The 26,912-nt window shown below is 39.6% G+C and overlaps 1 protein-coding gene across 2 annotated transcripts in view; it reads right to left on the reverse strand.

The window, feature by feature from the left end:
• The window catches only part of PIWIL2 (piwi like RNA-mediated gene silencing 2), a 79,949-nt gene that overhangs the window by 47,869 nt on the left and 5,168 nt on the right, over window positions 1-26,912 (reverse strand). For both annotated transcript variants that reach the window (XM_045457566.1, XM_045457559.1), the window contains exons 4-15: window positions 26,719-26,857; window positions 26,023-26,229; window positions 25,304-25,414; window positions 21,569-21,689; window positions 20,959-21,083; window positions 20,047-20,127; window positions 19,627-19,740; window positions 8,998-9,186; window positions 8,318-8,402; window positions 7,356-7,445; window positions 5,766-5,906; window positions 653-766 (exon numbers count right to left, since the gene is read on the reverse strand). In XM_045457566.1, the coding sequence (XP_045313522.1) occupies window positions 653-766; window positions 5,766-5,906; window positions 7,356-7,445; window positions 8,318-8,402; window positions 8,998-9,186; window positions 19,627-19,740; window positions 20,047-20,127; window positions 20,959-21,083; window positions 21,569-21,689; window positions 25,304-25,414; window positions 26,023-26,229; window positions 26,719-26,857 (1,517 nt within the window). The remainder of the gene's footprint in view (window positions 1-652; window positions 767-5,765; window positions 5,907-7,355; window positions 7,446-8,317; window positions 8,403-8,997; window positions 9,187-19,626; window positions 19,741-20,046; window positions 20,128-20,958; window positions 21,084-21,568; window positions 21,690-25,303; window positions 25,415-26,022; window positions 26,230-26,718; window positions 26,858-26,912) is intronic.

Raw genomic sequence — 26,912 nt, forward strand, 5'->3', positions numbered from 1 at the left:
ACTTAAACACTCCAAACTCACACCCAGGAGATATTAGTCTAGAGAAGAAACTGCTTTTAATTCTCTCTTGCTTGAGTCCTTTTTGATCTAATTCCTATAACTAACATAGTTGTGGGTGATAAGTAAACTGTGGCATACTCCCACAGTGGAACACTGTACACTTGTAAGTATACGTTTCCTTTAAATATATTTCAATAAAAAGTTTTAGAAACAGATGTACTTTATGCATGGCCAAAAAGACCACATTAGCCAAAAACATTTAAAAATACTGATACACAATTTTGTTCTTCAGTTCTCTTGGTGGGAGACTGTTTTAATTACTTCTTTCATGGATAAAAACATCTTCAAGGAACTCCCAGGGAAAATCCAGGAAGATAAAGGAAAATAAATGGGAGACTGGGTATAGGCTTGCACTATATGAATTACCATAGCAATCTATTTCCTTTTCCTAAGTCTATGGCCAACCAAAGTGCTTCCCTCTAACAACTCATGAATTTGCTCTATTTGAAGGACCCCTGTTTAGCAGATAATTCAGGATGGGAATTCAGTTGGTACTCTCCCTCAAAAAGACGACACTGAATCATTCCTGCTTTCTAATTTCCATATTTTTAGTAATACTGGTTCTCTCTTCACCACCTTAAAAGTCACTTACAGTCAAGATGGAAAGGTCTCTGGTTACTTCCTTAATCCAGTTTAGCTCCTGAGATGTGATAAATGAAGTATTTCTTAAGTTAATTCTTTCCATTGGCAGAACACGTCCTTCAATCTATAACAGAAAACAAAGAACACATGACATGAGTCATTTGCAAACACTAATTTAGGAAAAAACACTGACGCTGTTCTCTCTTGGGCCTTGTCAACTCCACTGTATAGACCTGTTCCTGTTATAACCCCTGAGAATGGCACAAAAATGAAACTGCTAGCAATGAGTCCAGGTCAATAAAACCCTGGACAAATACAGGTAAAATTTTTATAGGCAAGGCTTTTTAATTATTGAAGTTTCCAACATGGTCTCCCAAAACAAGGATTAGAAAGCATTATCTCTTTAGAAGTAGACAATGCATATAAAACAACTATAATTTCAAGATAAATAGGAATATAATCTTTAAAAATATTTTAAGGGACAAATTGCAAGTAGAAAATTAAAAGTAAAATTTCTTTTTTTAAAAAGAATTCTTTTAAAGTTTATTTTGAGAGAGAGAGAGCGAGCGAGCACGCGCACGTATGTGCAGGGCAGAAAGAGAGGGAGACAGAATCCCATGCAGGCTCCACACTGTCAGCGCAGAGCCTGATGTGGGGCTTGAACTCACAAACTATGAGATCATGACTTGAGCCAAAACTAGACGCTTAACCAACTGAGCCATCCAGGTGCCGAAAAGTAAAATTTCTCAATAAGGCTGAACATAAACTATACCTACTATTATACTCTAAAAAGAAAAGCAGGCAGGAAAAGACATAAATATAATGAAAGAACAAATTAAAGTTAGGAATAAGTCAATCAGATCTAAATATCCAAACACAGGAAAATAATTTAGTTGATGTAACAGCATAATGAACTATTTTGCAAACATTAAAATCACTTTTTTTCTATAATTTATTTTTTATAATCTACATCCAAGTTAGCACATGGTGCAACAATGATTTCAGGAGTAGATTCCTTAACTCCCTTACCCATTTAGCCCATCCCTCCTCCCAAAACCCCTCCAGCAACCCTCTGTTTGTTCTCTATATTTAAGAGTCTCTTATGTTTTGTCCCCCTCCCTGTTTTTATATTATTTTTGCTTCCCTTCCCTTATGTTCATCTGTTCTGTGTCTTAAAGTCCTCACATGAGTGAAATCATGTATTTGTCTACGACTAACCTTGCTTAGCATAATACCCTCTAGTTCCATCCACATAGCTGCAAATGGCAAGATTTCATTCTTTTTGATTGCCGAGTAATACTCCATTGTGTGTGTGTATATATATATACATATATATACATACACACCATTGTGTATACAATGTGTGTGTATATATGTGTGTGTGTGTGTGTATATATATATGTATGTATATATATATATATATATATATATATATATATATATATATATACACCACATCTTCTTTATCCATTCATCCATCGATGGACATTTGGGCTCTTTCCATACTTTGGCTGTTGCTGATAGTGCTGCTATAAACATTGGGGTGCATGTGTCCCTTCGAAACAGCATACCTGTATCCCTTGGATAAATACCTAGTAGTGCAATTGCTGAGTAGTAGGGTAGTTCTATTTTTAATTTTTTGAGGAACCTCCATACTCTTTTCCAGACTGGCAGCACCAGTCTGCAGCCCCTTTGTAACAACATGTAATATGATCCTGTTTTTACAAAAAAATAAATAGTAATGTATGCATCATAAAAATTGAGTCTGGGGCGCCCAGGTGGCTCAGTCAGTTAAGCATCTGACTTTGGCTCAGGTCATGATCTCAAGGTTCATAGGTTTAAGCCCTGCATTGGGCTCTGTACTGGCAGTGCAGAGCCTACTTAGGATTCTCTCTCTCCCTCTCTCTGCCGCACCCCCACTGCTTGCGCTCTCTCTCAAAATAAACTAAAAAAAAAAAAAAAAATTGAATGCATCTACACTTAGTGGTGATTATCTCTGGGGATGTATAATTACAGAGGATTTTTACTTCCTATGATCTCTACCATTTGCTTATTAAAAAATAACAGAGGCGGGGCACCTGAGTGGCTCAATTGGTTGAGCATCTGACTTTGGCACAGGATCTCACAATCCGTGGGTTTGAGCCCTACATTGGGCTCAGAGTCTGGAGCTTGTTTCGGATTCTGTCTCTCCATCTCTCTCTGTCTCTCCCCTGCTTGCACTCTCTCTCTCCCAAAAATAAATAAACATTAAAAAAATTTTAATACAAAAAAGTAATAACAGGGGCGTCTGGGTGGCTCAGTCAGTTAAGCATCTGACTCCGGCTCAGGTCATGGTCTCACAGTTCGTGAGTTCAAGCCCCACATCAGGCTCTGTGCTGATAGCTCAGAGCAGAGCCAGCCTCAGATTCTGTGTCTCCCTTTCTCTCTGCCCCTCCCCTGCTTACACTCTCTCTCTCTCTCCCAAAAATAAAAAACATACAAAATTTAAAAAAATATATCTACTCATTTCATCTATAATCAAAAGAAATTTCAATGATTTAATTACCATTATCAAAATCTAACATAAAGAATAACAATGCCCATATTAGCAAGAGTGTAAGGAATCAAACTCATGATATGAAAGTAAAAACTTGAACCTCAAACCTTGAAACTTGAGCCTAGAAGGCAACTGGCAATATACAACAAAAGCACTAAAAACATAAGTGTCCCCTGACCTAATAATTCCACTTCCATAAATTTGACTATGAAAATAAACATGTAAAAAGATTCAGTTACAAGGCTCTTCATTGAATAACTATTTCTAACAGAAAAATACTAAATTCAATTTGAATGTAAAAGAAAAGGAAATTGTTAATAAACTATCTGGCAGCCGTTAAAATATTCAGAAAAATATTAAATGACATGGAAAAACTGAGGGGAAAAAAGGAAACTATATGAATACATGCTATGTGTGAGTGTGCGTAAGCATGTAAGCATGCACATACATACACACACACAAATCCAATGAAGGTTATGTACCAAAATGTTAAGAGTAGTTATCCTGATACAGCAAGATGAACTTTTTTCTTCTTTGGTTTATGTTTTCTATGTCTTCAAATTGACACTAAATAACATGAAAACATGTTCAGGATATGATATTAAATGAAAAAGAAGATGTAAAACCATACACAATATAATCACAACTTTGTAAGAAAAAGATTTATTCTCACAGAAAAATGTGTAGGGAAAGGAAATACACCAAAGTATATTTTATGTTATTTTGTTATGTTATTTATTTATTTTATTATTATTTTTTTTAATTTTTTAATGTTTATTTATTTTTGAGACAGAGAGAGACAGAGCATGAATGGGGGAGGGTCAAAGAGAGGGAGACACAGAATCTGAAACAGGCTCCATGCTCTGAGCTGTCAGTACAGAGCCCGACACGGGGCTCGAACTCACAGATTGCGAGATCATGACCTGAGCCGAAGTCGGCCGCTCAACCGACTGAGCCACCCAGGCGCCCCTATTTATTTATTTTTTGAGAGAGAACATGTGTGAACAGAGGAGGGGCAGAGAGAGAGAGGGAGAGAAAGAGAATCTTAAGTAGGATCCACGCTCAGCTCAGTACAGAGCCCGACACAAGGCTTGATCCCACAACTTCGAGATCATGACCTGAGCCGAAATAAAGAGCTGGACACTTAACAAACTGAGCTACCCAGGTGCCCCTGAAGTTATCTTTTATAAATATCTAAAATAAGTCACCGAGATATCATCTTTGGATGATGAAATTACTGATGTTTTTATTTATGTTTTCTAAAATTTCAAATTTTCCTTATTCACTACCCATTACTTTTATTAAAACAGAGAAAAAGAAATTAAAAAAAATTTTTTAACATTTCTTTATTTTTGAGAGAGAGAAGAGTGTGAGCAGAGGAGGGGCAGAGAGAAAGGGAGACACAGAATCTGAAGCAGGCTCCATCCAGGCTCCCAGCCGTTAGCACAGAGCCCGATGTGGGGCTCGAACTGTGAGATCATGACCTGAGCTGAAGTTGGACGCTTAACTGATTAAGCCACCCAGGCACCCCGAGAAAAAGAAATTTTTAACAAGGAGTCAATTCAAAATGCAAAAGAATTACAGAAAAGACAGAATTAATTATTTGGGTATAATCTCGAAAGCAGGTGAAAAATAACAACAGCTAATGTTTACTGAGCACCTGCTATGTGTCACATATTATACGAAAGATGGTACCATTTAAATTTTTATAATTCAATCATTATCCTCATTTTACAGATAAAGAAACTACAATATGCTATGCAATTTGTTCAAAGTAATTAAGATGGCAAGTGGTAGAGCTGAGATTCAAAGCCAAATAAAAATTTTTTTTAATGTTTATTTTTGACAGAGAGAGAGAGAGACAGAGGGGGGAGCTGCAGACAGAGAGGGAGACACAGAAGCCAAAGCAGGCTCCAGGCTCTGAGCTGTCAGCACAGAGCCTGACGTGGGACTTGAACCCACGAACCCTGAGATCATGACCCGAGCCAAAATTGGATGCCCAACCGACTGAGCCACCCAGGCGCCCCCAGATTCAAAGACAAATAAGCAGATACTGAAGGCCAAGGACTCCACCATCTCATGCTGCCTCTGCCCTACGTATCACACTGCATAAAGTACAACATAGCAGATTCCAGCAAACCGCAGGTAGAAAGGGCTGTAAGAAAATTCGATTGTGTAAGACTAAGACTCTCTATGCCTACAGAAAGCATGACAATAGTATATTCAAAGAATCACAAGTTACTTCTTGGAGAAGAAAAAAAAAAGAAAAGGACACACAGAACCTTAAGAATTATTTGGGTTGGAAACCCGAAAATGAGGTAAATTCTAAGTCAATATTCCTTGTGCCATCTGCCTAAAAATTAACACCTCGGAGCCCTGGGAAATACAGAAGAAAAATCTGTAAGAGCTAGTAGCAAATTCAGATAAGGAAATTCAAATATTATGACTAGGACCCAAAAAAAGTATGATAATAAAGCAAAACTCCAAAATAAAGATAAGGTAGGGAGCTATCAGCCAGTTTCATTCATTAAGCTCTTAAAATTGCTGGCCAATGCTGGTTCCTACTCCACTACATCCTCCAGTTCACCTTATGTACATCCTTCTGGAGACAGAGTCCCCAGCGCGCCAATTCATTGCTAGCTGTCTCATTCTTCGAAATTCTCTGCAGCAAGCATTCCAAAGCATTATGGTGTTGTTTGGGGCTCAGGTTGATCTGCTGGGTTAAATCCTAAATAGAATTAAGACAGAGATAATGTTATAAGTATTACTTTCTCCAACATGAAGTTAAACCCCAATGTGTCTAAAACATTTCCAAAAGAAAACCTCTTTCCCATTGAAATCTGTAGAATTTTCAAATACCTCCAAGGATTTTAATAAACATCTGTCAGGAATGTGAATGAGGTCTACAGTTAAAATTTTAACCATAAAAGAATTTGAAATGTTATTGTTTCTTTCTCCCATATGACCTTATCTCTTTCTCAAAGCCAGGTTCTGAATTTAAAATTCCTAAGAAAGTCTATGAAACAGGAGCAAAGGGGGCTTGATTATACCTATTTAATATTTCGGAAAAATATGGGGGAAAGCGTTCTGTACCCAGCACAGAGTCAAACATAACAGAATGGAAAATCACATCCAGTCTTAATCTTCATGTCATACTACAGAGCACTATATTTAATGTCACCATAAGACACTTTTTGTCCAATGACTCAACAATAATAGGTGCTTTCTAAATGTTATCGTTGAATGAATATCTATCTAGAAGGTGTATATGAAGACTATCACATAAGTGAGTTCTTTATTTTTCTGAGACCAAAGAACAGTACAGTTGTTCCCTGCGAGGCAGTCATTAGCACCAGTCAACGTGGCTACACAGATAGCTCTGTGATCATAAAATCATTAGGTGACTGAGCCTTGTAAGGAAGGAGCCTTGACCTATGTAAGAAACAGAGAAGGAACAAAAGTAAACATGAAAGAAATCTCTTACAAGAATGTTAAGCTTCACTTCAGGCTCTTGACGATGTTACTGAAAATAGTCTGTGGCATTGGAGACAGGAATGGATCCAAGGGTAACACAGACAAGGGCTGAAAAAGTGAGGCAGCACAGTAGTTCAAGTGTGGAAAGTCCCAAGCGTTGCAGACAGAGTGGAGGCAAAGCACTCTGGCTCTGGATTCATGCTGCTGCGCACGTCTCTGCTTCTCAGCTATTTCCTATGGGGGCTGAGCCTGACACCTCCTGGACACTACAAGCCCCAAGATAAACTTTTATCCTTTCACGTCAGCCTCTGACTTGTGGATTGCCTTTTGCTACATTATCTCCTCCACTCCTTCAAATAGACTGAAGGCTTGTAGCAATGCTAGAAAAACTCAGTGCTCTCAAAAAACCTCTTATGATCATATGACTAGCTTACAGTCATCTATTTGATTGGTTAGGGTTAAAACAGAGATACTTGTTTCCTTTTACCTTATAATCCAATCATTCCATTGTTCTAACACTCTTCAAAAGGGAAATCTGATCAGCTTTTTCATAGCATGTGGGAAGGGACATTGGATCATGTTTTATAGAAAGGAGAACTGGAGCCTGGAAGAACAGACCTACCCAGGTGATGCCACAAGCCTGCCCAGGTCTAGCTCAAGCTGCTATCAAAAAGGACTTCCATTCAACATGGGCAGTTCTCACCTTCATGGCTTTGAAGTCCTTCTTCATCTTCTCAGGGATTCCAGTCATGAATGAAAGTTCAGGCAGCAGCAGGATTTCGCCTTTCAGCAGCTTTGAAGAGAGAATGGAAAGCAAAAATAGGGAAGTAGAAGATTGTCTTGTTCCCGTGACCTGACAGACATGCCATGCTCATGGCTGGGCCTGCAGGGACATAACTGGCACACTAGGGAACATAAAACCCCAAAGAGGGCAATGAAACACTGCAAGTATTTTACCCTTTTCCCTTCAGTCACAATACTTTGAGCCTGTTGTATTAGGTAAAGGGAAAAAAATATATTTTTTAATGTTTGTTTATTTTTGATACAGAGAGAGACAGAGTACAACCAAGGGAGGGGCAGAGAGAGAGGGAGACATAGAATCTGAAGCAGGTTCCAGGCTCCAAGCTGTCAGCACAGAGCCCCATGCTTGAACCCAAGCTTGAACCCATGAACCATGAGATCATGACTTGAGCCAAAGTCAGAACCCTAACCAACTGAGCCACCCAGGCACCCTGGTAAAGGGGAAAATACTGATATGGTAAAAAAGAAAGGAAAAACTAGAAGAAAACAATCTGTCCCTCTTGGGCCTCCATACAAGCTAATGTGATACCTCCATCTCATCTAACCCATTGATCTTCAGCTTTCTCACCTAAGACCGAGGAATCAGTATCAAGGCACTTTCCCCTGGCCCCTAGCCCTGTTTGTTAAATGTCTACAACTTCCCTAATGGATGCAGTGCTCTAATCTTTAGCAGCAAATTCTTTCTTCCTTAACCTAACTTGCTCATATGGATACTTAGCTCCTCACCACGGGGGCTTCAAAAGCAAGTCCTAGCCGTGCACAGCATTCCCCAACCACATTGTAACTCTGCTCCAGGGTCCCCAGCACCATGGATGAAGATGAAGAACTTAAGCTGGAAGTACAAATCTGACACTCCCCACTCACCATCCCTTGGTTATTCTGTCTCTCACTGGGCCTGTGGATCAGCAGTGGCTGGTCCTCTTCCTTAATTGTGATCCCATAGTTTTTGCTAGAGCAGGGCACAGGCAGGAAAACATTTCAGAAGCAGCATCACTACTCTTAACAGCAACACATTCTGACTCTCTTAACTAGCACTGAGGCAAGCAATTTGCATAATACCCTTGTCAAGAATCCACTAGAAACTCATTATAGCGTATTTATAGCTGGAAAAGGCAGGCTCAAGTTAACACTGCAATTAAATGGAGGAGAAATTGTCTAATAGTCCAGGGAAAAATTTGCTTAAAACTGTATCAGGTTGAAGGCTTGGGCAACTGGAAAGGCAAAATGATAGTCAAATGATTAATGACTCGAATTTCATCTCTCCAACCAGACTTCTAAACCAGCAGAAGAAATATAATTCAAAGCCCTGGCATTAATTTATAAAGTAACTTCCAAATGCACTAAAAGAAATGAAATTGTAAGGGTAGCATATTCAAATCAAAGCCCACAAACAAACTCATTCAACCTTAGGTGTATTACCAATCCAATTATTTTAAAAGTGTCCTGCTGTTTGCTACTATGGAACTCAATATCCTGCAATAGAATGGTAGATTACATTCCACACCCTCCCAAAGGCACAAGCCCAGTCAGTCTCTTCCTTCCACCTGTAGTATTCCAAGAATGTGATCTCCTTCCCATCAGACATTGTGAAGCTATCTTTTGGTGTCTTATTCCAATCCACATCATCAATGCGATAGGTACGATTGTTGTATCGGGTTATAACAATATTGCCAACCAGAAGCTTAGTGCACTCATCCTGGAAGTTTTCTTTGTTCTGCTGATACATGGCATGCCTTTGGAAAGAGACAAAAGACTGTTCATCATATTTGTACATGCAGAGCACAATGAAAAGGATAGGGGATGCAAGTGAGATGTTATCACAGCTATACAGCACCAGAAGGCTCCAGTTGTCTCTTTAAAGAGATAGGACTCTCATCTCTTTTCTTTAACATTACCAAAAAAATCAAAATCAATAAAAAATAGTGAAAAGGTAAAAGTCAAAAACAGCAACTACAAATTAGTAAAATTCATAGTTTGCCTTCAAAAAGGGCATTTATTCAAACAAATCAAACAAAATAATTATTTTGTATCATCATTATTAGGATAGTCTACAGTGGAACAACAAAACATTCAACTATATTTGCCCTTTTGAGCTAATGGAAAGGATTACAAATACCTATCATTATACAGCACTGGTGAAGATGCTGAAGATGCAGATAAGCAGACTCACCATAGGCAAATGTACCCTCAAGGTAACCTCTAAACAATGCCGTGAACAAGCCCAACACAGGTAACTCATAGGAAGCATGTGTGAATATGCCCAGGGAGTCCAGGAAAGTTTACAGAGGCAGCTGATACTTGAAGAAGCAATCTGCCAAGCAGAAATGCCAGGGGGCAGAGGAATGAGTGACACTCCAGGCAGAGGCAGCAGTATGCAGGGGACAAGCAGGGATCTGGGGATGGGGAGGACAAGGAGGTGGAACAGGGACAGAAGATGGTAAGCACAGGCTGAAGATAGGCAGGGACCAGATGTGAATGTCCTTGTAAGTCAAGGATCGGAGCTTGGACTTTGTTCTGTGGGTCAGTGTCACCCAGGGTATATTCTTCAGAAACACTGGTCCCTTGAGAAGTTGTGAGAAGTGTGGAAAAGGTTGTACAATCAAAAAAGTTGAGTCCAGGGGCGCCTGGGTGGCGCAGTCGGTTAGGCGTCCGACTTCAGCCAGGTCACGATCTCGCGGTCCGTGAGTTTGAGCCCCGCGTCGGGCTCTGGGCTGATGGCTCAGAGCCTGGAGCCTGTTTCCGATTCTGTGTCTCCCTCTCTCTCTGCCCCTCCCCCGTTCATGCTCTGTCTCTCTCTGTCCCAAAAATAAAAAAATTAAAAAAATAAAAAAAATAAAAAGTTGAGTCCATTCTGCATATTATAAGCCCTGCTTAGAGATTCACTGCATACATTAGCATATCAGGCTACTAAAGAAACATACTTAGCTTGATTTACCTCCAATGTATTTAACCAGATTCCTCCCACCTTTTTCCTTTTTACCTCACAGAATGAACATTCAGTTCATTACCACTCTGGATAATTAGTGTCCTGCAGAACTCTCCCTAAGAAAGACTATATAGTAAGTGATGAAAATCAGACACCTGAAGCAGTTCAACATTGATGACAGACCCAGAGCCAAAATGCCTGGGTTCAAATCTTGCGTCTTACACTTACTAGCCTATGAAACTTTTGAGCAAGTTACTGCTCTTTGTGCCTTGGTTTCCTCATGTGAAAGTGGGTCAGTGAAAGAACCTAACTCATAGTGTTGTTGAGAGAACACAATGACTTTATATAAATGAAGCGTTGAGAACAGTGCCTAGCACAGATAATAGAACTGTGTTAAGTGCTTGCAAATATCATCTCCATCATTGCCATCAGTGCTTGATACATGCCGGATGCAGTGTGTGTGTGTGTGTGTGTGTGTGTGTGTGTGTGTGTGGCCTTATTCTGTCTGCTAGGTTAAATACAGAGGAGAGATGGCTACAAACACAGTTCGCTATATATATGCAGCTGTGGAAGTCAAAAGTAACCACTAGTATACAATCTATATTCAAACACTTTTTAAGCTGTAATTTATTTTCAAAATCTTCCATGACAGTTTTTAATATTCTCTCACCAAAGCCCATTCCCCTAATCATTGTCTTTTGCATTAGAAAAGGTAGGTGGAAGATGTGGAAGAGGGAGGCCCAATCAAGAAAAAGCTAAAAATGGACTGAGGAAGGCAGGAGATAAAGAATATAGACCTATATCTTGTTACTCCAATATTCAACATTGAAAAGTAGATAAAAATCAATGATTTTTAACTGCACTATTTTACTCTGACTTCTCTACTGAGATTAAAATAAAAAATTAAAATAAAAAAAAAATCATGCTGAAAAGAAAGCAGACCAAATAACAAAAAAACAAAAAATGAGTCTATGCCATATAATTCTACTTACAATTTCTAGAAAATTCTAGAAAATGCAAACTGATCTCTAGTGGCAGAAACCAGATCAGTGCTTGCTGCCCATGGTGGGTAGAGAGAGGTCTGAAACAGACATGAGTAAATTTTGAGTGGGAAATGGGTATGTTCATGATCTTCACTGCGATGTTTCATAGGTATGTAAGTATAGTAAAACTCTTCAAATTGTATACTTTAAATGTATAAGGTTGATTGTGTCTACTGTGCCCTACTAAATCTGAAAAAAGAAAAAACAGAATAGAATAAGATCCAAATGAGACTGGAATATACATTAGGATTGAGTGTCCAGTGATCACTAGTAGCATTTCAAGTTAGTGAGGGGAAATATATCATTAAAAAATGGATAAGAACACTTGCTAATCATTTACAAAATAAATTCTTATTAAGTTAATGTTAATGTGTTAGAAATTAAGTAATAAAAGTAGATGATAACAAACATTCACATCCTCCTGGAAATTAAAAAAGAAATCATCACAAACTTTGGAAAAGATAATTTTGTAGCCACAGTAACCAGTAGCCATAAAATCCAGTTTAAAAAAATTTTTTTTAAGTTTTATTTATTTGGGGATAGAGAGAGAGAGAGGGAGAAAGAGAGAGAGAGTGGCAGAGGGGGAGAGAAAGAGAGGGAGAAAAAGAAAATCCCGAGCAGGCTCCGCACTGTCAAAGCAGAGCCTGACGTGGGGCTTGAACTCAAGAACCCTGAGATCTTGACCTGAGCAGAAGTCGGATGCTTAACATATTGAGTCACCCAGGTGCCCCTAAAAACACTTTTTTAAATGTTTGTTTATTTTTGAGGTGGGGGGGTAAATAGGGGAGGGGCAGAAAGAGAGAGAATCCCAAGCAGACTCTGCACTATCAGCACGAACATGAACCGTGAGATCACGACCTGAGCTTAAGTCAGACAGATGCTCCACCGACTGAGCTACCCAGGCACCCCCATAAGATCCAGTTTTAATACATCCGTATCAAGTCACCTCTTGCAAGCTATCTAACCAATGTCAACCCCTTGTTTCTATACATTGAGAAACACCTTAATCCAATAAGCATCCCACAGAGTACTAATCAATCAATAATAGACTGCCTGAGCAACCACTTTCTACTGCTTGCCCCTCTGCAAGACTGCCGTCCTGAACTCCATACCTCTCCAATACTCTATGTAAGGTCAGCAGTCTCTTTTTACTGCAATAAGCAGGAACTCAGCCTTTTCTTTATTTCAGATAAAACAGAAGTCTCATCATTCTTTGGCAATTCTGAAGGTTTCACCAAGGTAACTATGGGAGCTCTTCCTCAGCAACACTCCAGGAGTTTCAGACCAACAGATGCACTCACTGGGCCTTCTGTGCTTAACTGTATTTGTCCACCAGATCTGCTGCAGTGAGTCAATCCCAACAACAAGCTGAGCTCTGACTAGTTTCATTAGGCTTTGGATGCCTAATGACCTTTCATGTTAGAAGTCATTGTTTGGCAATCCCTATCAAAATAATGCCAGCATTCTTCACAGAACTAGAACAAACAATCCTAAAATTTGTATGGAATCAGAAAAGCCCCTGAATAGCCAAAATAATCCTGAAAAAGAAAACCAAGACTGGAGGCATCACAATTCCGGACTTTAACCTATATTACAAAGTTATAATCATCAAGATAGTATGGTACTGGTACAAAAACAGACACGTAGACCAATGGAAAAGAATAAAGAACCCAGAAATGGACCCACAAATATATGGCCAACTAATCCTTGACAAAGCAAGAAAGAATATCCACTGGAATAAAGACAGCCTCTTCAGCAAACTGTGCTGGGAAAACTGGACAGCGACATGCAAAAGAATGAACCTCGACCACTTTCTTGCACCATACACACCCACAAAACTCAAAATGTAGGAAAGACCTAACTATAAGACAGGAAGCCATCAAAATCCTAGAGAAGAAAGCAGACAAAACCTCTTTGACCTAGGCCACAGCAACTCCTTACTCAACATGTCTCTGGAGGCAAGGGAAACAAAAGCAAAAATGAACTACTGGGACTGCATCAAAATAAAAAGCTTTCGCACTGCAAAGGAAACAATCAGCAAAACTAAAAGGCAACTGATGGAATGGGAGAAGATATTTGCAAATGACATATATGATAAAAGGTTAGTATCCTCTAAAAAGAATTTATCAAACTCAACACCCAAAAAACAAGTAATCCTGTGAAGAAATGGGCAAAAGACATGAAAGACACTTTTCCAAAGAAGACATCCAGATGGCCAACTGACACATGAAAAAATGCTCAACATCACTCATCATCAGGGAAATGCAAATCAAAACCACAATGAGATACCACCTCACACCAGTCAGAATGGCTAAAATTAACAACTCGGGCGACAACAGATGTTGGCAAAGATGTGGAGAAAGAGGAACCCTTTTGCACTCTAGTGGGAATGCAAACTGTTACAGCCACTCTGGAAAACAGTATGGAGGTTCCTCAAAAGGTTAAAAATAGAACTACCCTATGACCAGCAATTGCACTACGAGGTATTTCTCCAAAGGATACAAGTGTGCTGTTTTGAAGGGGCACGTACACTGTTTATAGCAGCGCTATTGACAATAGTCAAAGTATGGAAAAAGCCCAAATGTCTATCAACTAATGAATGGGTAAAAAAGATTGTGATACACACACACACACACACACACACACACACACACACGCACATACACACAATGGAGTACTATTCAGCAATCAAAAAGAATGAAGTCTTGCCATTTGCCAATAATGTGGAGGGAACTGGAGTGTATTATGCTAAGCGAAATTAGTCAGAGAAAGACAAATATCATATGACTTAACTCATGTGGAATTTAAAATAATGAACATAAAGGAAAGGAAGCAAAAATAATATAAAAATAGGAAGGGGGGTGCCTGGGTGGCTCAGTTGGTTAAGCGTCGGACTTCAGGTCAGGTAATGATCTTGCAGTCTGTGTGTTGGAGCCCCGCGTCAGGCTCTGTGCTGACACACAGCTCAGAACCTGGAGCCTGCTTTGGATTCTGTCTCTCCCTCTCTCTCTGCCCCTCCCCCGCTCGCATTCTGTCTCTCAAAAATAAATATTAAAAAAAAAAACACAGAAGGGGACAAAACATAAGAGACTCTTAAATACAGAGAACAAACTGAGGGTTGTTGGTGGGGGGGGTTCTGGGTGGGGGGGATGGGCTAAATGGACAAGGGGTATTAAGGAGGACACTTGCTGGGATGAGCAATGAGTAGTTTACGTAGGAGATGAATCACTGGATTCTACTCCTGAAATCATTATTGCACTATATGCTAACTAACTTGGATGCAAATTAAAAAAGAAAAAAAAAAGTCATTGTTTGGACCCAAGTCTTCGTTTTGAAAATTATTTTTGCCATTAACTTGATTATTCTCCATTTGCTTACTTTGCTTTTGCTGTTATTTGTCTAGATGCATAGTCTTCTTTCATATGTTTTTGTTTTGCCCTAGATTTCCTTGTCTCTATTAAATGTATGAGGGTGTTCTATAGAGAATGCATGGAGGCATAAACCAGATAAAGCCTCCAAACTAAGCTAATCCACTTCAGAGACATCATACTTGAAGGTCCATTAATCCAGCAACCAATTTGTAAAAAAGCAAGTGGTCAAACGTTAGTTAGGAAGGCACTTCTTGTCTTGGCAATTTGTGAAAGAAGCTCACTGTGTTTATTTAGTTCAAATTCCAGGGTCAATGATAGTTGGATCACTGATCTCATGGCCCTTTCTATCTGTGCTTGGAACCTGAAATACGGTTCACAAACACACATCCTTAGACAACTTTAGTGCTTCTCTTTCTTGTTTGTCATTAAGTTTGCCTATGTCAAAAGTCTCAAACTCTGCCTGGAAGAATTTCTCCTTCCAATATAAAGGTATACCATAGTTGTTCTGATTCTGGCACTTTCCTTGATTTGTAAAAAAAAATTTGAGTTAAAATTACAATGTCGAAAGCGCACACAGAACGTTCTCCAATATATATCATATGCTAGATCATAGAACAAACTTCAATAAATATAAAAGGATAGAAATACAATTCTGTTGTCTGGCCACAATAGAATGAAATTAGAAATCAAAAACAGAAGAAATTCAGAAAACTCATATATATATGGAAATTAAACAACACACTCCCCTAAATAATCAATGGATCAAACAAGAAATCATAAAGGAAATTAGAAAATATTTTGAACTAGATATAAATGAAGACACAACATACCAAAATGTACGGGATACAGCTAAAGCATTACTTAGAGAGAAATTTATAGCTGTAAAAGCCTATATTAAAAAAAAATATATCCCAAATAAACTAACCTTCCACCTCAAGACACTGGAAAGAGAAGAGCAAACTACACCGTAAGTATGCAAAAGGAAGGAAGTAAGAGTGGGAATTAATGAAATAGAGAACAGAAAATAAAGAAAATCAACAAAACCAAATACTGGTTTTCTGAAAAAGTCAACAACACTGACAAACTTTTAGGTAGACTACTGTGAAAAAAGGAGACTTGGATTTCTAAAACCTGGAATTCAAGAGGGGACATCACAACTGGCTCACAGAAATAAAAAGAATTGTAAGGGAACACTTTGAACAGCAATATGCTAACAAATTAGATCACTAAATAAAATGAACAAACTCCTAGAAAGACACAAATTACCAAAACTGACCCAAAAATAAACAGAAAATCTGATAAATATCTAACATGTACAGAAATTGAATTAGTAATTTAAAAACTGCACACAAAGAAAAACCAAAGCCCAGATGGCTTCTCTGTTGACTTTCTACCAAGCGTTCAAAAGAAAATGAATTCTAATCCTTCACAAACTCTTCCAAAAAACAGAAGAGGAAGGGAATACTTCCCAACTCTTCCTATAAGGCCGGTATTACCGAGATATCAAAATCAGACAAAGGCCTCACAAGAAAGATACAGATATTGCTTAGGAATACAGACAAAAATCCTCAACGAAATACAAGCAAACCAAATCTAGCAACATATAGAAAAAATCATACACCATGAGCAAGTAAGATGTATCCCATGAATGCAAGGTTGATTTAATATCCAAAGATCAATTAAAAAAGGATTTTTTAAATAAAATTTATTTGTTCTGAGCAAGAGAGCAAGCAGGGGAGAGGCAGAGAAAGGGGAAAGGAAGGAGGGGGAGAGAGAGAAAGAGAGAGAGAAGTCCAAGCAGGTTCTGCACTGTCAACACAGAGCCTGACGTGGGACTTGAACCCACGAACTGTGAGGTCATGACCTAAGCCAAAATCTAGAGTTGGACATTTAACCGACTGCGCCACCCAGGCGCCCTAAAAGCAGGATGTTTTTTAAAAAACGATCATCTCGGGGCGCCTGGGTGGCGCAGTCGGTTAAGCGTCCGACTTCAGCCAGGTCACGATCTCGTGGTCCGTGAGTTCGAGCCCCGCGTCAGGCTCTGGGCTGATGGCTCAGAGCCTGGAGCCTGTTTCCGATTCTGTGTCTCCCTCTCTCTCTGACCCTCCCCCGTTCATGCTCTGTCTCTCTCTGTCCCAAAAATAAAAAAATAAAAAAATAATAAAAATAAAAAAAAAAACGTTGAAAAAAAATAAAAAACGATCATCTCGGGGTGCCTGGGTGGCTCAGTCGGTTGAGCGTCTGACTTTGGCTCAGGTCATGATCTTGCAGTGAGTTCGAGCCCCGCATCGGGCTCTGTGCTGACAGTGCAGAGCCTGGAGCCTGCTTCTGATTCTGTGTCTCCCTCTCTCTCTGTCCCCTCCCCTGCTCATGCTCTGTCTCTCTCTCTCTCTCTCTGTGTCAAAAATAAATAAACATTAAAAAAAAAATTTTAAAAAACGATCATCTCAATAGAAAAAGCAATTAACAAAACCCAAGAGCCTTTCATGATAAAAACACTTCATACACTAGGAATAAAATGGAACTTCCTCAATCTGAAAAAGGGCTTCTAAAAAAGCTCACAGAGGGGTGCCTGGGTGGCTCAGTCGGTTAAGAGTCCAACTTCGGCTCAGGTCATGATCTCACAGTTTACGGGTTCGAGCCCCGCATCAGCTCGGAGCCTGGAGCCTGCTTTGGATTCTGTGTCTCCCTCTCTCTCTCTGCCCCTCCCCTGCTCACTCTCTCCCTCCCTCTCTCAGAATAAATGAACACTGAAGGAAAAAAAAAAAAACCTCACAGATAACATACTTAATGGTGAAAGAGTAGAAAAGAAACTGAGCACTACTTTCAAAATATATCCAGGGTGCACCTGGGTGGCTCAGTTGGTTAAGCTTCCGACTTTGGCTCCAGTCATGATCTCCCAGTTCATGGGTTCAAGCCCTGCATCGGGCTCTCCACTGGCAGTGTGGAGTCTGTTTGGAATTCTCTCCCTCCCTCTCTCTCTCTCTCTCTCCCCCCTCCCTCCCCCTCCCTGCCTCTCCCCCACTCACACTCTTGCTCTCAAAAATAAATAAACTTAAGTTTTAACACACACACGAAACCAGGAGTCAACCACTTCTCACCACCTCCACTGCTGCCATCTTCATGTCGCCACTGAGACTCCTGATTGGTCACCCCACTTCTATCCCTACCCTTTTAAAAGTCTCTCCTCCACGCAGCAATGGGAGGGATCGTTTTACAACTCAAGCCACATCATGTCACTCCAGCCACCAGTCCTGCACTTCAAAGTAAAAGATAAAATCCTTACAGTAGCCTTCCTATACTGTCATTTCCTCCATCTTCCCCTTCCTCCTACCACTCTTTTACTTGCTCTGCTCTAGCCACCCTGGGTTTCCTGCCACTCCCTGAATGAGCCAGGCATATTTCTGTCTTTTAAAGGCCTTTATCCTAGCTGTCTCTCTGACAAGTCCTTTCGACCATATATTCACCTGGCTAAATCCCTCATCTCCTGCAAGTATTGGCACAAACTTGACCACTCTATTTAAAATTACAGCTCTCCAACCTACCCCATCCCACCCCTGGTACTCCCATCTCTCCTACCCTGTGTTCTTTTTCTTCCTTCCAAAGCTCTCAACACTTCCAGTACGCTATACAATTCACTTACCTGACTACAATGTAAACTCCATGAGAAGAGGGATCTTTGTTATGTTAACTGATACATCTCAAGGCTCTGGTATGTAATTGGAGCTCAAATGCATATTGAATGAATCAATCAATTTATCAGATAAGCAAAGATTTATAAGCCTGATAACACCCAGTAGTTGTACACAGATGGTGAAAAAAATGAACTAACGTCTTCTAGAGAGTAATTTGTCAACGTATATTTAAGTATTTTTATTATAGAAATATTTATCAAGCTTCTATAATGTTCAGCCCTTTCATTAAGTGATTCCACTTCTAAGTACATAGCCATAAAGACTCTGCGATGAACGCAGATTTAATCTATAAGATGAGATTTCATGAAGCCATTACAAATTGTACACATCTATATTTACTATAGTAAATGATTCACTATAGTAGCACATTTAAACAAAATCCAGGGTGTCAGTGTGTTTTTTTTTTTCACTTTTTCTCAACGTTTATTTATTTTTGAGAGAGAGGGAGAGAAAGAGAGCGCGCATGCACATACGAGTGGGGAATGGGCAGAGAGAGCGAGCGATACAGAATACAAAGCAGGCTCCAGGCTCTGAGCTTTCAGCACAGAGCTGGAAGCAGAGCTTGAACTCGTGAGCCATGAGATCACGACCTGAGCCAAAGTCACATGCTTAACGCTTAACCGACTGAGCCACCCAGGTACCTCAGGGTGTGAATGTTTTAAACCAAGCCTTCTTGGGGCGCCTGGGTGGCGCAGTCGGTTAAGCGTCCGACTTCAGCCAGGTCACGATCTCACGGTCCGTGAGTTCGAGCCCCGCGTTGGGCTCTGGGCTGATGGCTCAGAGCCTGGAGCCTGTTTCCGATTCTGTGTCTCCCTCTCTCTCTGCCCCTCCCCCGTTCATGCTCTGTCTCTCTCTGTCCCAAAAATAAATAAACGTTGAAAAAAAAAAATTAAAAAAAAAAAAAAATAAACCAAGCCTTCTTAACCAGAGCATTAAATACAATTCCTCCTCAAAGTACAGCAAGTAATACCTACCTCAGCAAGACTTATCAATAGAGCACATATATTCAGTACCCTTAATCAGTTCTACAATTTAAAACCCAAAGAGAACAATGGCCAATCTGTATTTATTACCAGCTATTATTAAACTTTTCAGAAAATTGTTAGCTTGTTAAATGTTGATCCCACCATTCACTCACATGACATCCAGCACTGAATCATTCCGAATGACCTTATGGGAGACATCAGCTAGCAGAAAAAGACCTCCATCTGTTCTTCGGATACTAGCTGCATAGCCTGGCCAGATCTGCAACCTGAAGAGACAGGTGAGTTTTATCTTAGGGTTCTAAAAGGGCCACAGATACTTCCCTGCCCCATTTGAAACAAGTGAGTAAATACCACCCGCCTCCCTAGTAACAATGGAAAAAGCACCACGAATCAAATTAAATCAACATCATTGTGAACTTACTAAAAAAACTAAATTGTGGAACAGATTTAACTGATAAATTGTATTCACAATCATAAAATACTGTTGAGATTTCTGTACTAAATATGGTAATCACAATGAAAAATTTCTTTCCAGAACATTCCAAAGTAAGGAAGAGAAAAACACCACTGACCTGTGCTGCTGTAGAACCATAGCACTTGTAGGGTCATAAAAGTTTCTCCCTACAAGCTTCATATCTAGAAGTTTCATTACTCTGAAATAAAGAGCAAAAATGGGTCTTCTAGAGAAGAACGAAAAAAAATTAAGCTCTATTACTCTTAGTTATATTTTCCTTTTAAAGCCTGAAATGCCAAAAATGTTGGTGTCCTTTGCACAATATAGCTTTTATGCTGAGAACACGCTTGCCAAACGAAAAAGAAAAATTATCAAAGCATTTATCCTGGAGTACATACAACTGACAACAGGTTGTCTTAGTTACTAGGTAACCAAAAACTGAGTTGATTTCCCAAGTTCCATTTACATTATTTTTCACAATTAACTAAAAAGAATGCAAGAGAGTCAATTTCTGTTTGTAAAGATCACTCTGGCATAGGAAGTTATGTTTGACCTGGTAGTTCAGCTTATTAGTTAGAAATCAGGTTCTGTGTTTCATTTAAAAAGAGGTGGTGCAGGAATAAGTTTTATGAAAATTTGGATCTTATAAAAAGTTAAAAACATATGAACTGTCTGTATCCAAAAATTCAAGGGACCTAGAAAAAATTCTTCCAGCAAAAATTTTTGTGTACTACCACTTTGAATAGCCCCGTCAGTAACACCATTAAATTACACAATATAAACATCTACTTTTAAAGTTCCTGAATGATTCCAAGGAACCCATCCTGCTACTGACCTTCATTATACCCAAATCTGGCTAATCACTTGACATAATTTTTTAATAAGTTAGCCTCAATACCATCCATTTATTTATTAAATGTTTCCAAACTCATCTCTATAGGAACTGTGGTATATAATACCATCCAAGCTTCTTGAAGAGCACTGTTACAAACACAAGACTGTGATTAAAGAAAATAAGCTGTTTTCTCACCGACGGAAAACAACATTGTAGAAGGGAATGCACAAGTCAGAACAGGGCTCCAGGATCTTTGTCAATTGAATCTTAATGCTGATCTCTGCATCATCAGTTTTCCTTTGACTTTTTAACTCAAGGACCTAACAAATAAATATATGCAAGTAAAAAAAAAAAAAAATGACAAAACTACCAAGCCCTAATCTCATCAAATGTGTTCTAGAAAACACTGAAATATCTTAACTATATTTTCCACTTTCCCCTTACCTTGCTGTCCACACTGAACAAAATCATAGCATGACAACAAGGATTTAAGAAAGGATTTGGTAAGAGAAATGTAATGGAGAACTGACTAGCAATAGATCCCTTTCCATCTGAAATCTTAAACCATTTCCTATCACTGAGTTCACAGGCTTCAAACCACTCCTCTTATTTAAGAAGGGACTTCTTGGAGAACTCAGATGAAAAAGTGGCTTAGTTTGACATTTCGTTGTTATGGAGAAGTCTGTTTCCCTCTAAGAATAGGAAAGAACAACTCAAACGTCAGGATGTCTATGACTTCCTACCACTCAAAACACCAGAACTCTCTTAGGTTTCATTCCAAAATACATTTCCTATTTGGTCTCACTTGTTTCTGAAGTTTAATAGGCAGATAGAGAATGGATCCATCAAAAGCAGTAACGTTGCCGGTGACAGCTTGATGGTCCTTCAGCATGCCAAACCTCATGCTTTTGCACTCCACATTGGGGCTAGAAAACAAAAAGGATTTTACTTCAATTTGCTCAAATGGCAGCCTTTACTAAATAGGTTTGTTAAGAACCAGTCAGTTGTAACTACTGCTCCATCTAGTGGTCGTATGAAAAATTCAAATACAGTTTACCTGACTACAAAAGGAACTTCAACCCAAGAATACCTGCCCACAGAAAAAAAACCCACTACCCAAAGACAACTGCCTTAGCATGTCAGCATATGTTCTTCCAGATTTTAGACAAGACAGACAGAAAACTTTTTCATTAAAGGACCTGATAGCAAATATTTTAGGTTTTACAGGCCACATGGTCTCTGGTATAGCTACTCAACTTGACCAACACGTACCTAAACACCACAAATGGTATGTACACCAATGAGCCTGGTTATGTTCCAGTAAAACTTTATTATAAAATGGATGGGGGGGCCAGATTTGCCCTGCAGGCCAGTCATAGTTTGCCAATCCCTGCTCTAGAACCTGCAGAGATACACACTTTAAAAAAAACTTTTTAAAAACATGATTTTATGGGGTGCCTGGGTGGCTCAGTCAGTTGAGCATGTGACTCATGATTTCCGCTCAGGTCATGAACCTGGGGTCATGGGATCCAGCCCCAAGTCTGGCTCTGCACTGAGCGTGAAACCTGCCTGGGATTCTCTCTTTCTGCCCCTCTCCCCCACTTGCACTCCAAAATTAACAAAAATAAGTAATAAGTAATAAAAAAATTTTACTCTTTTTTTTCACTTGTGGCAATTTCTACACTTTATTGATTCATTGTCACAAATCTTACAGCTTTGAAAAGCTCCAGTAGCTACTTTGGTACAATGGACTGTCCCATTTCATCTCAGTAACACACCATCTCTTCTCTAACTGCAAAATTTAAACAAATCTAAGGCTTAAAAGGGTGAAGTATGTTCAAGTACATGATGAAAGATTAAAAAATTGGGGGCTCCTGGGTGGTTCAGTCAGTTAAACGGCCAACTTCGGCTCAGGTCATGATCTCACAGTTCGTGAGTTCAAGACCTGCACTGGGCTCTGTGCTGACAGCTCGGTGCCTAGAGCCTGCTTCAGATTCTGTGTCTCCCTCCCTCTCTGCCCTTCTGCTGCTTGTGCTCTTTCTCTGTCTCTGAAAAAGAAATAAATGTTAAGGGGCGCCTGGATGGCTCAGTAGGTTGAGCGACCGACTTCGGCTCAGGTCATGATCTCACAGCTCATGAGTTCGAGCCCTGTGTCGGACTCTGTGCTGTGCTGACAGCTCGGAGCCTGGAGCCTGCTTCGGATTCTGTGTCTCCCTCTCTCTCTGCCCCTAACCCACTCGTATTCTGTCTCTATCTCTCTCTAAAAGAAAATAAACATTAAGAAAAAATTTCAAGACAAAAAAAAGGAAGAAACGTTAAAACAAATTTTTTAAATAAAAATAAAAACGTCAAGTGGTAATCAAACGTAGCTGTCCCCAAAACTAAACACGCACATGCTAACATCACATTTCAAAAAGCTTCTCTAAAAAAAATACATATACATGAAAGGCACTATGTCCTGAACACAACACTTAAAATTGTCTTTCTGGACTCCCTTCACATAATACAAGGAAGCCACAGGATGACCACTCCACTATAATACATCTTCTGAGTATCCTCTTCATGGCCTGGCATCCTCTTCATATTGCAGCTTCAAAGGTCCAGATCTACAATCTTAAAATTTATAAAATCCATGTCTTTTTCACTGTCAGTCAATGCAGAGACCTGTGAGGACTCATACTCCTTTCTGCATCATGAACATTTGTCAATCCATTTCCACAGAAAGCGTTCTTTCCTCTTGTTAATGCTCATTCCTTTCCCTTACATTCCAGAGCAGGGACATTCCCACTACCCTCCCTTCTCAGGGGTTCAATTTTACCCTCTTTTTTTAGTTCCTTCTCTTCATCTGTAATGTGCTCAGCTTTAAAGCAATCATCCTGGTACTCTCTTTAATTATCATTCCATTTCTCATTCCTCTTACATACTTTTTAAATAAATGGCCAATTTAGTGGCTGTTTCTCATGGCCTATGCTCTCCTTGGTTCTTTTTTTTTTTTTTTAAGTTTTATTTAGTTTGTTTAGAGAGAGAAAGAGAACAAGTTGGGGAAGGGCAGAGAGAGAAGGACAAAAGATTTGAAGCAGGCTCTGTGCTAAAAGCAAAGAGCCCGACTGGGGGCTTGAACTCACAAACTGTGAGATCATGACCTGAGCTGAAGTCGGATGCTTAACCAACTGAGCCACCCAGGTGCCCCTCCTTGGTTCTTTTAGTCTAGTTTTTTCTCTATAACTCTAACAAAGCTACTAGCAAATCAACAAGGGTGCTCTTGAAAGTAAATTCAGTTAACTTTTTTTACGGTGGCCAAAGTCAACCACCTCCTTCTCATTCAAAGGAGCCCTTCCTTGGGGTGCCTGGGTGGCTCAGTCGGTTAAGCGGCCGACTTCAGCTCGGGTCATGATCTCGAGGTCCGTGAGTTCGAGCCCCGCGTCAGGCTCTGTGCTGATAGCTCAGAGCCTGGAGCCTGCTTCGGATTCTGTGTCTCCCTCTCTCTGACCCTCCCCCATTCATGCTCTGTCTCTCTCTGTCTCAAAAATAAATAAACGTTAAAAAAAAAAATTTTTCAAAGAAGCCCTTCCTTTGGTCTTTATAATCTATCTTCAGGGTATTTCCTCCTAACTGTTCCTTTCTTCTCTCTTACACTCCACGTATTCCTCTTGTACCAATTAGCAGCTGTGCTTCAAAAATTCAGTCTTCCATTTTCCTATTTTCTCCCCAAAGATACTCCAAAACACTCATTTTCACAATTCTAGCAATAACCTCCAGCTAATAAGTTTCCTGAGATTTTAAAAGAGAACACAAACTAAAATGATTTCTTAATTTTTAAGAATGAGAAACCCTGAAGTTACTGACATAATATTAAAGTTATTCTCTCTGATTTTCTCACTCTTAGATTTTTTTCAATATCTATTCATTTTTGAGAGAGAGAGTGTAAGTGGGGGAGGGGCAGAGAGAAAGGGGACAGAGGATCTGAAGCGGGATCTGCGCTGACAGCAGCAAGCCCCATATGGGACTTAAACCCACGAACAGTGAGATTATAACCTGAGCCAAAGTCGGACACTCAAGTGACTGAGCCACCCAGGTACCCCTCACTCTCAGATTTTGTCGTAGACTGTCACTGGAGAGCCATCATGGTAGAAGACTTATTGCAAGGAGGATCTGCGTTTTGTGAGATGTGGGTCTCACACCACTGGGGGAGAGGGGTCTCTCCTTAAGACAAGAAATACAAAATAATAGATACAAAATAAGTTAAAAGATTATGGAAGGGGTCTATACAAGTAAAAGGCCCTGCACTTAAGCTTCATTAAGTTCACAGAAAATCCACCTTACAGGCGCATAAAATGGTAAAACAAAAATAACAAAATCTGAAATGGTAACATAGCTAAATATAAATAACGTTAACCTTAAATTTAATGCAAAGACCAGAGTTTTTGCATTATTGTAGGCAGAAGTTCATTATGAAACACACAGAAAAATATTCAGTTTTTCCAGGAAAACTATTTCATTAATGCTAAGAAGTGAATACAGAGAAAAAAGCTGTGAATACCTGAAAGTCACATGATATTGATAGACTGCTTCATTATGACACTGTATTTTGATAAGATTCAATCCCAAAGATTGAGGTGTACCTTTTGATCCTTGCTTCATAAAAAGCTCTCTGAAAAATAAACAAAAGCATGCATATATACCCAAAACAAAAGTGCAAACCCATACCACAAGAAAATAAATAAAAAGAAATAAAAAACATTGAGGGAAGTAATATTTTACACTTAGCTTACACAAGACACACAAAAGCAAGCTTTGAAGGCTAGAAGCTAAATTCTTAGCAATTTCTAATTAGAGAGGCAAGTTCACCTTCTTTCCTCCAGTAATATAAATGGAATAATCTAGGCCAGATAACTAAGAACACAAAAATTAGTTCCACTACGATAAACTGCTGCAATATCTTTCCTAGATGACTTCCTTATCTTCAATGTGACAAAGAACTGCTGTGTCTGAATTGAGAAGAGAATGAAAAATCACTTGAATCACTCTCTGGTACATGCTATCTATACCATCAACCCATTTTACTTCATCAGGAATTGTCCCACCTCTTGTCATTCCCCCCACTGGCAAAAAAAAAAAACAAGAAACACAACAAACAACCCTCCAGTAGCTACCACCCACAAAGGAGCTTAGATACAACAGAAAACAGTGTTTACAATATTATGAGAAGGCCTCTCCCCACATCAATGCCAAGCAGAGAAGGCAGTGCTCCGGACTTACTTTCCCTTGTGTTCTACAGTCCCAAGTAGAGGGTGATCCAGAGAGTGTGGTGAGGATGGGGGCAGAGGTGGTGGTGATGACAGCTGGGCAGGATCCCGAGAAGTCAAGCTGAGAGTAGCAGGAGCCTTGTATACTCCTCTGCCTATACCACCAGCTGCTCTTCCCAAAGGGAATAAAGACATATCCGAATTCCCTCTTCCAAGCATTCTGAAACATTGGAAAGAGAACAAATCAGGATTTTCTTGACCATCTACAACCCATCTAAATGATTCCTCCAAGTCTACATTCTTTTCCTGGAGGAGTCAGCAACAGGGACCCAACCTTGGGATTCTCTCCAGATCCAATACACCTACATGACTCATTTCGCTAATTTCTATTAATACTGACTCTTAGGGCCAACTTTCATGGCAGAACTGAGGTGGAAGTTAGAATCAGCCAGGTTAAAGAACCACACAATCAGGTTAACTTAATAGAGCAAACGGAGTTGTAAACTGCTCAGTGGAGAACTACTTTTTACCCTTTTCTAATGACTGATTACATCAGTGGCTCCTAATTATTCTTGCAAAATATCCATACTTTAATATAAAACCATGCATTGTTTAAAAGATAATACAACCCTTTTCAGAGTTGCTCTCTGGATTTACAGAGCTATTTCATCTGAATTTGACACTTACCTGAGAAGGCAACTTTACCTACCTATTCCAACCAACACAGGCCTCTGCCATCTTGTTATCCCCAGCTGCCAGCACTGAAGGATCCAGAAAAGTGGGATGGGGTTCTTCTTTGTCCTTGCGTACCATACTGGTAGACAAGCCTCGACCTAAAATGCCTCTACCTGAATGGAAGGGCCAAAACCCAACTATAACTGTGAGCTGAAAATGTTTTAAAGT

This window comes from Leopardus geoffroyi, chromosome B1 (genome assembly GCF_018350155.1).
Source record: "Leopardus geoffroyi isolate Oge1 chromosome B1, O.geoffroyi_Oge1_pat1.0, whole genome shotgun sequence".
Lineage (NCBI taxonomy): Eukaryota > Metazoa > Chordata > Mammalia > Carnivora > Felidae > Leopardus > Leopardus geoffroyi.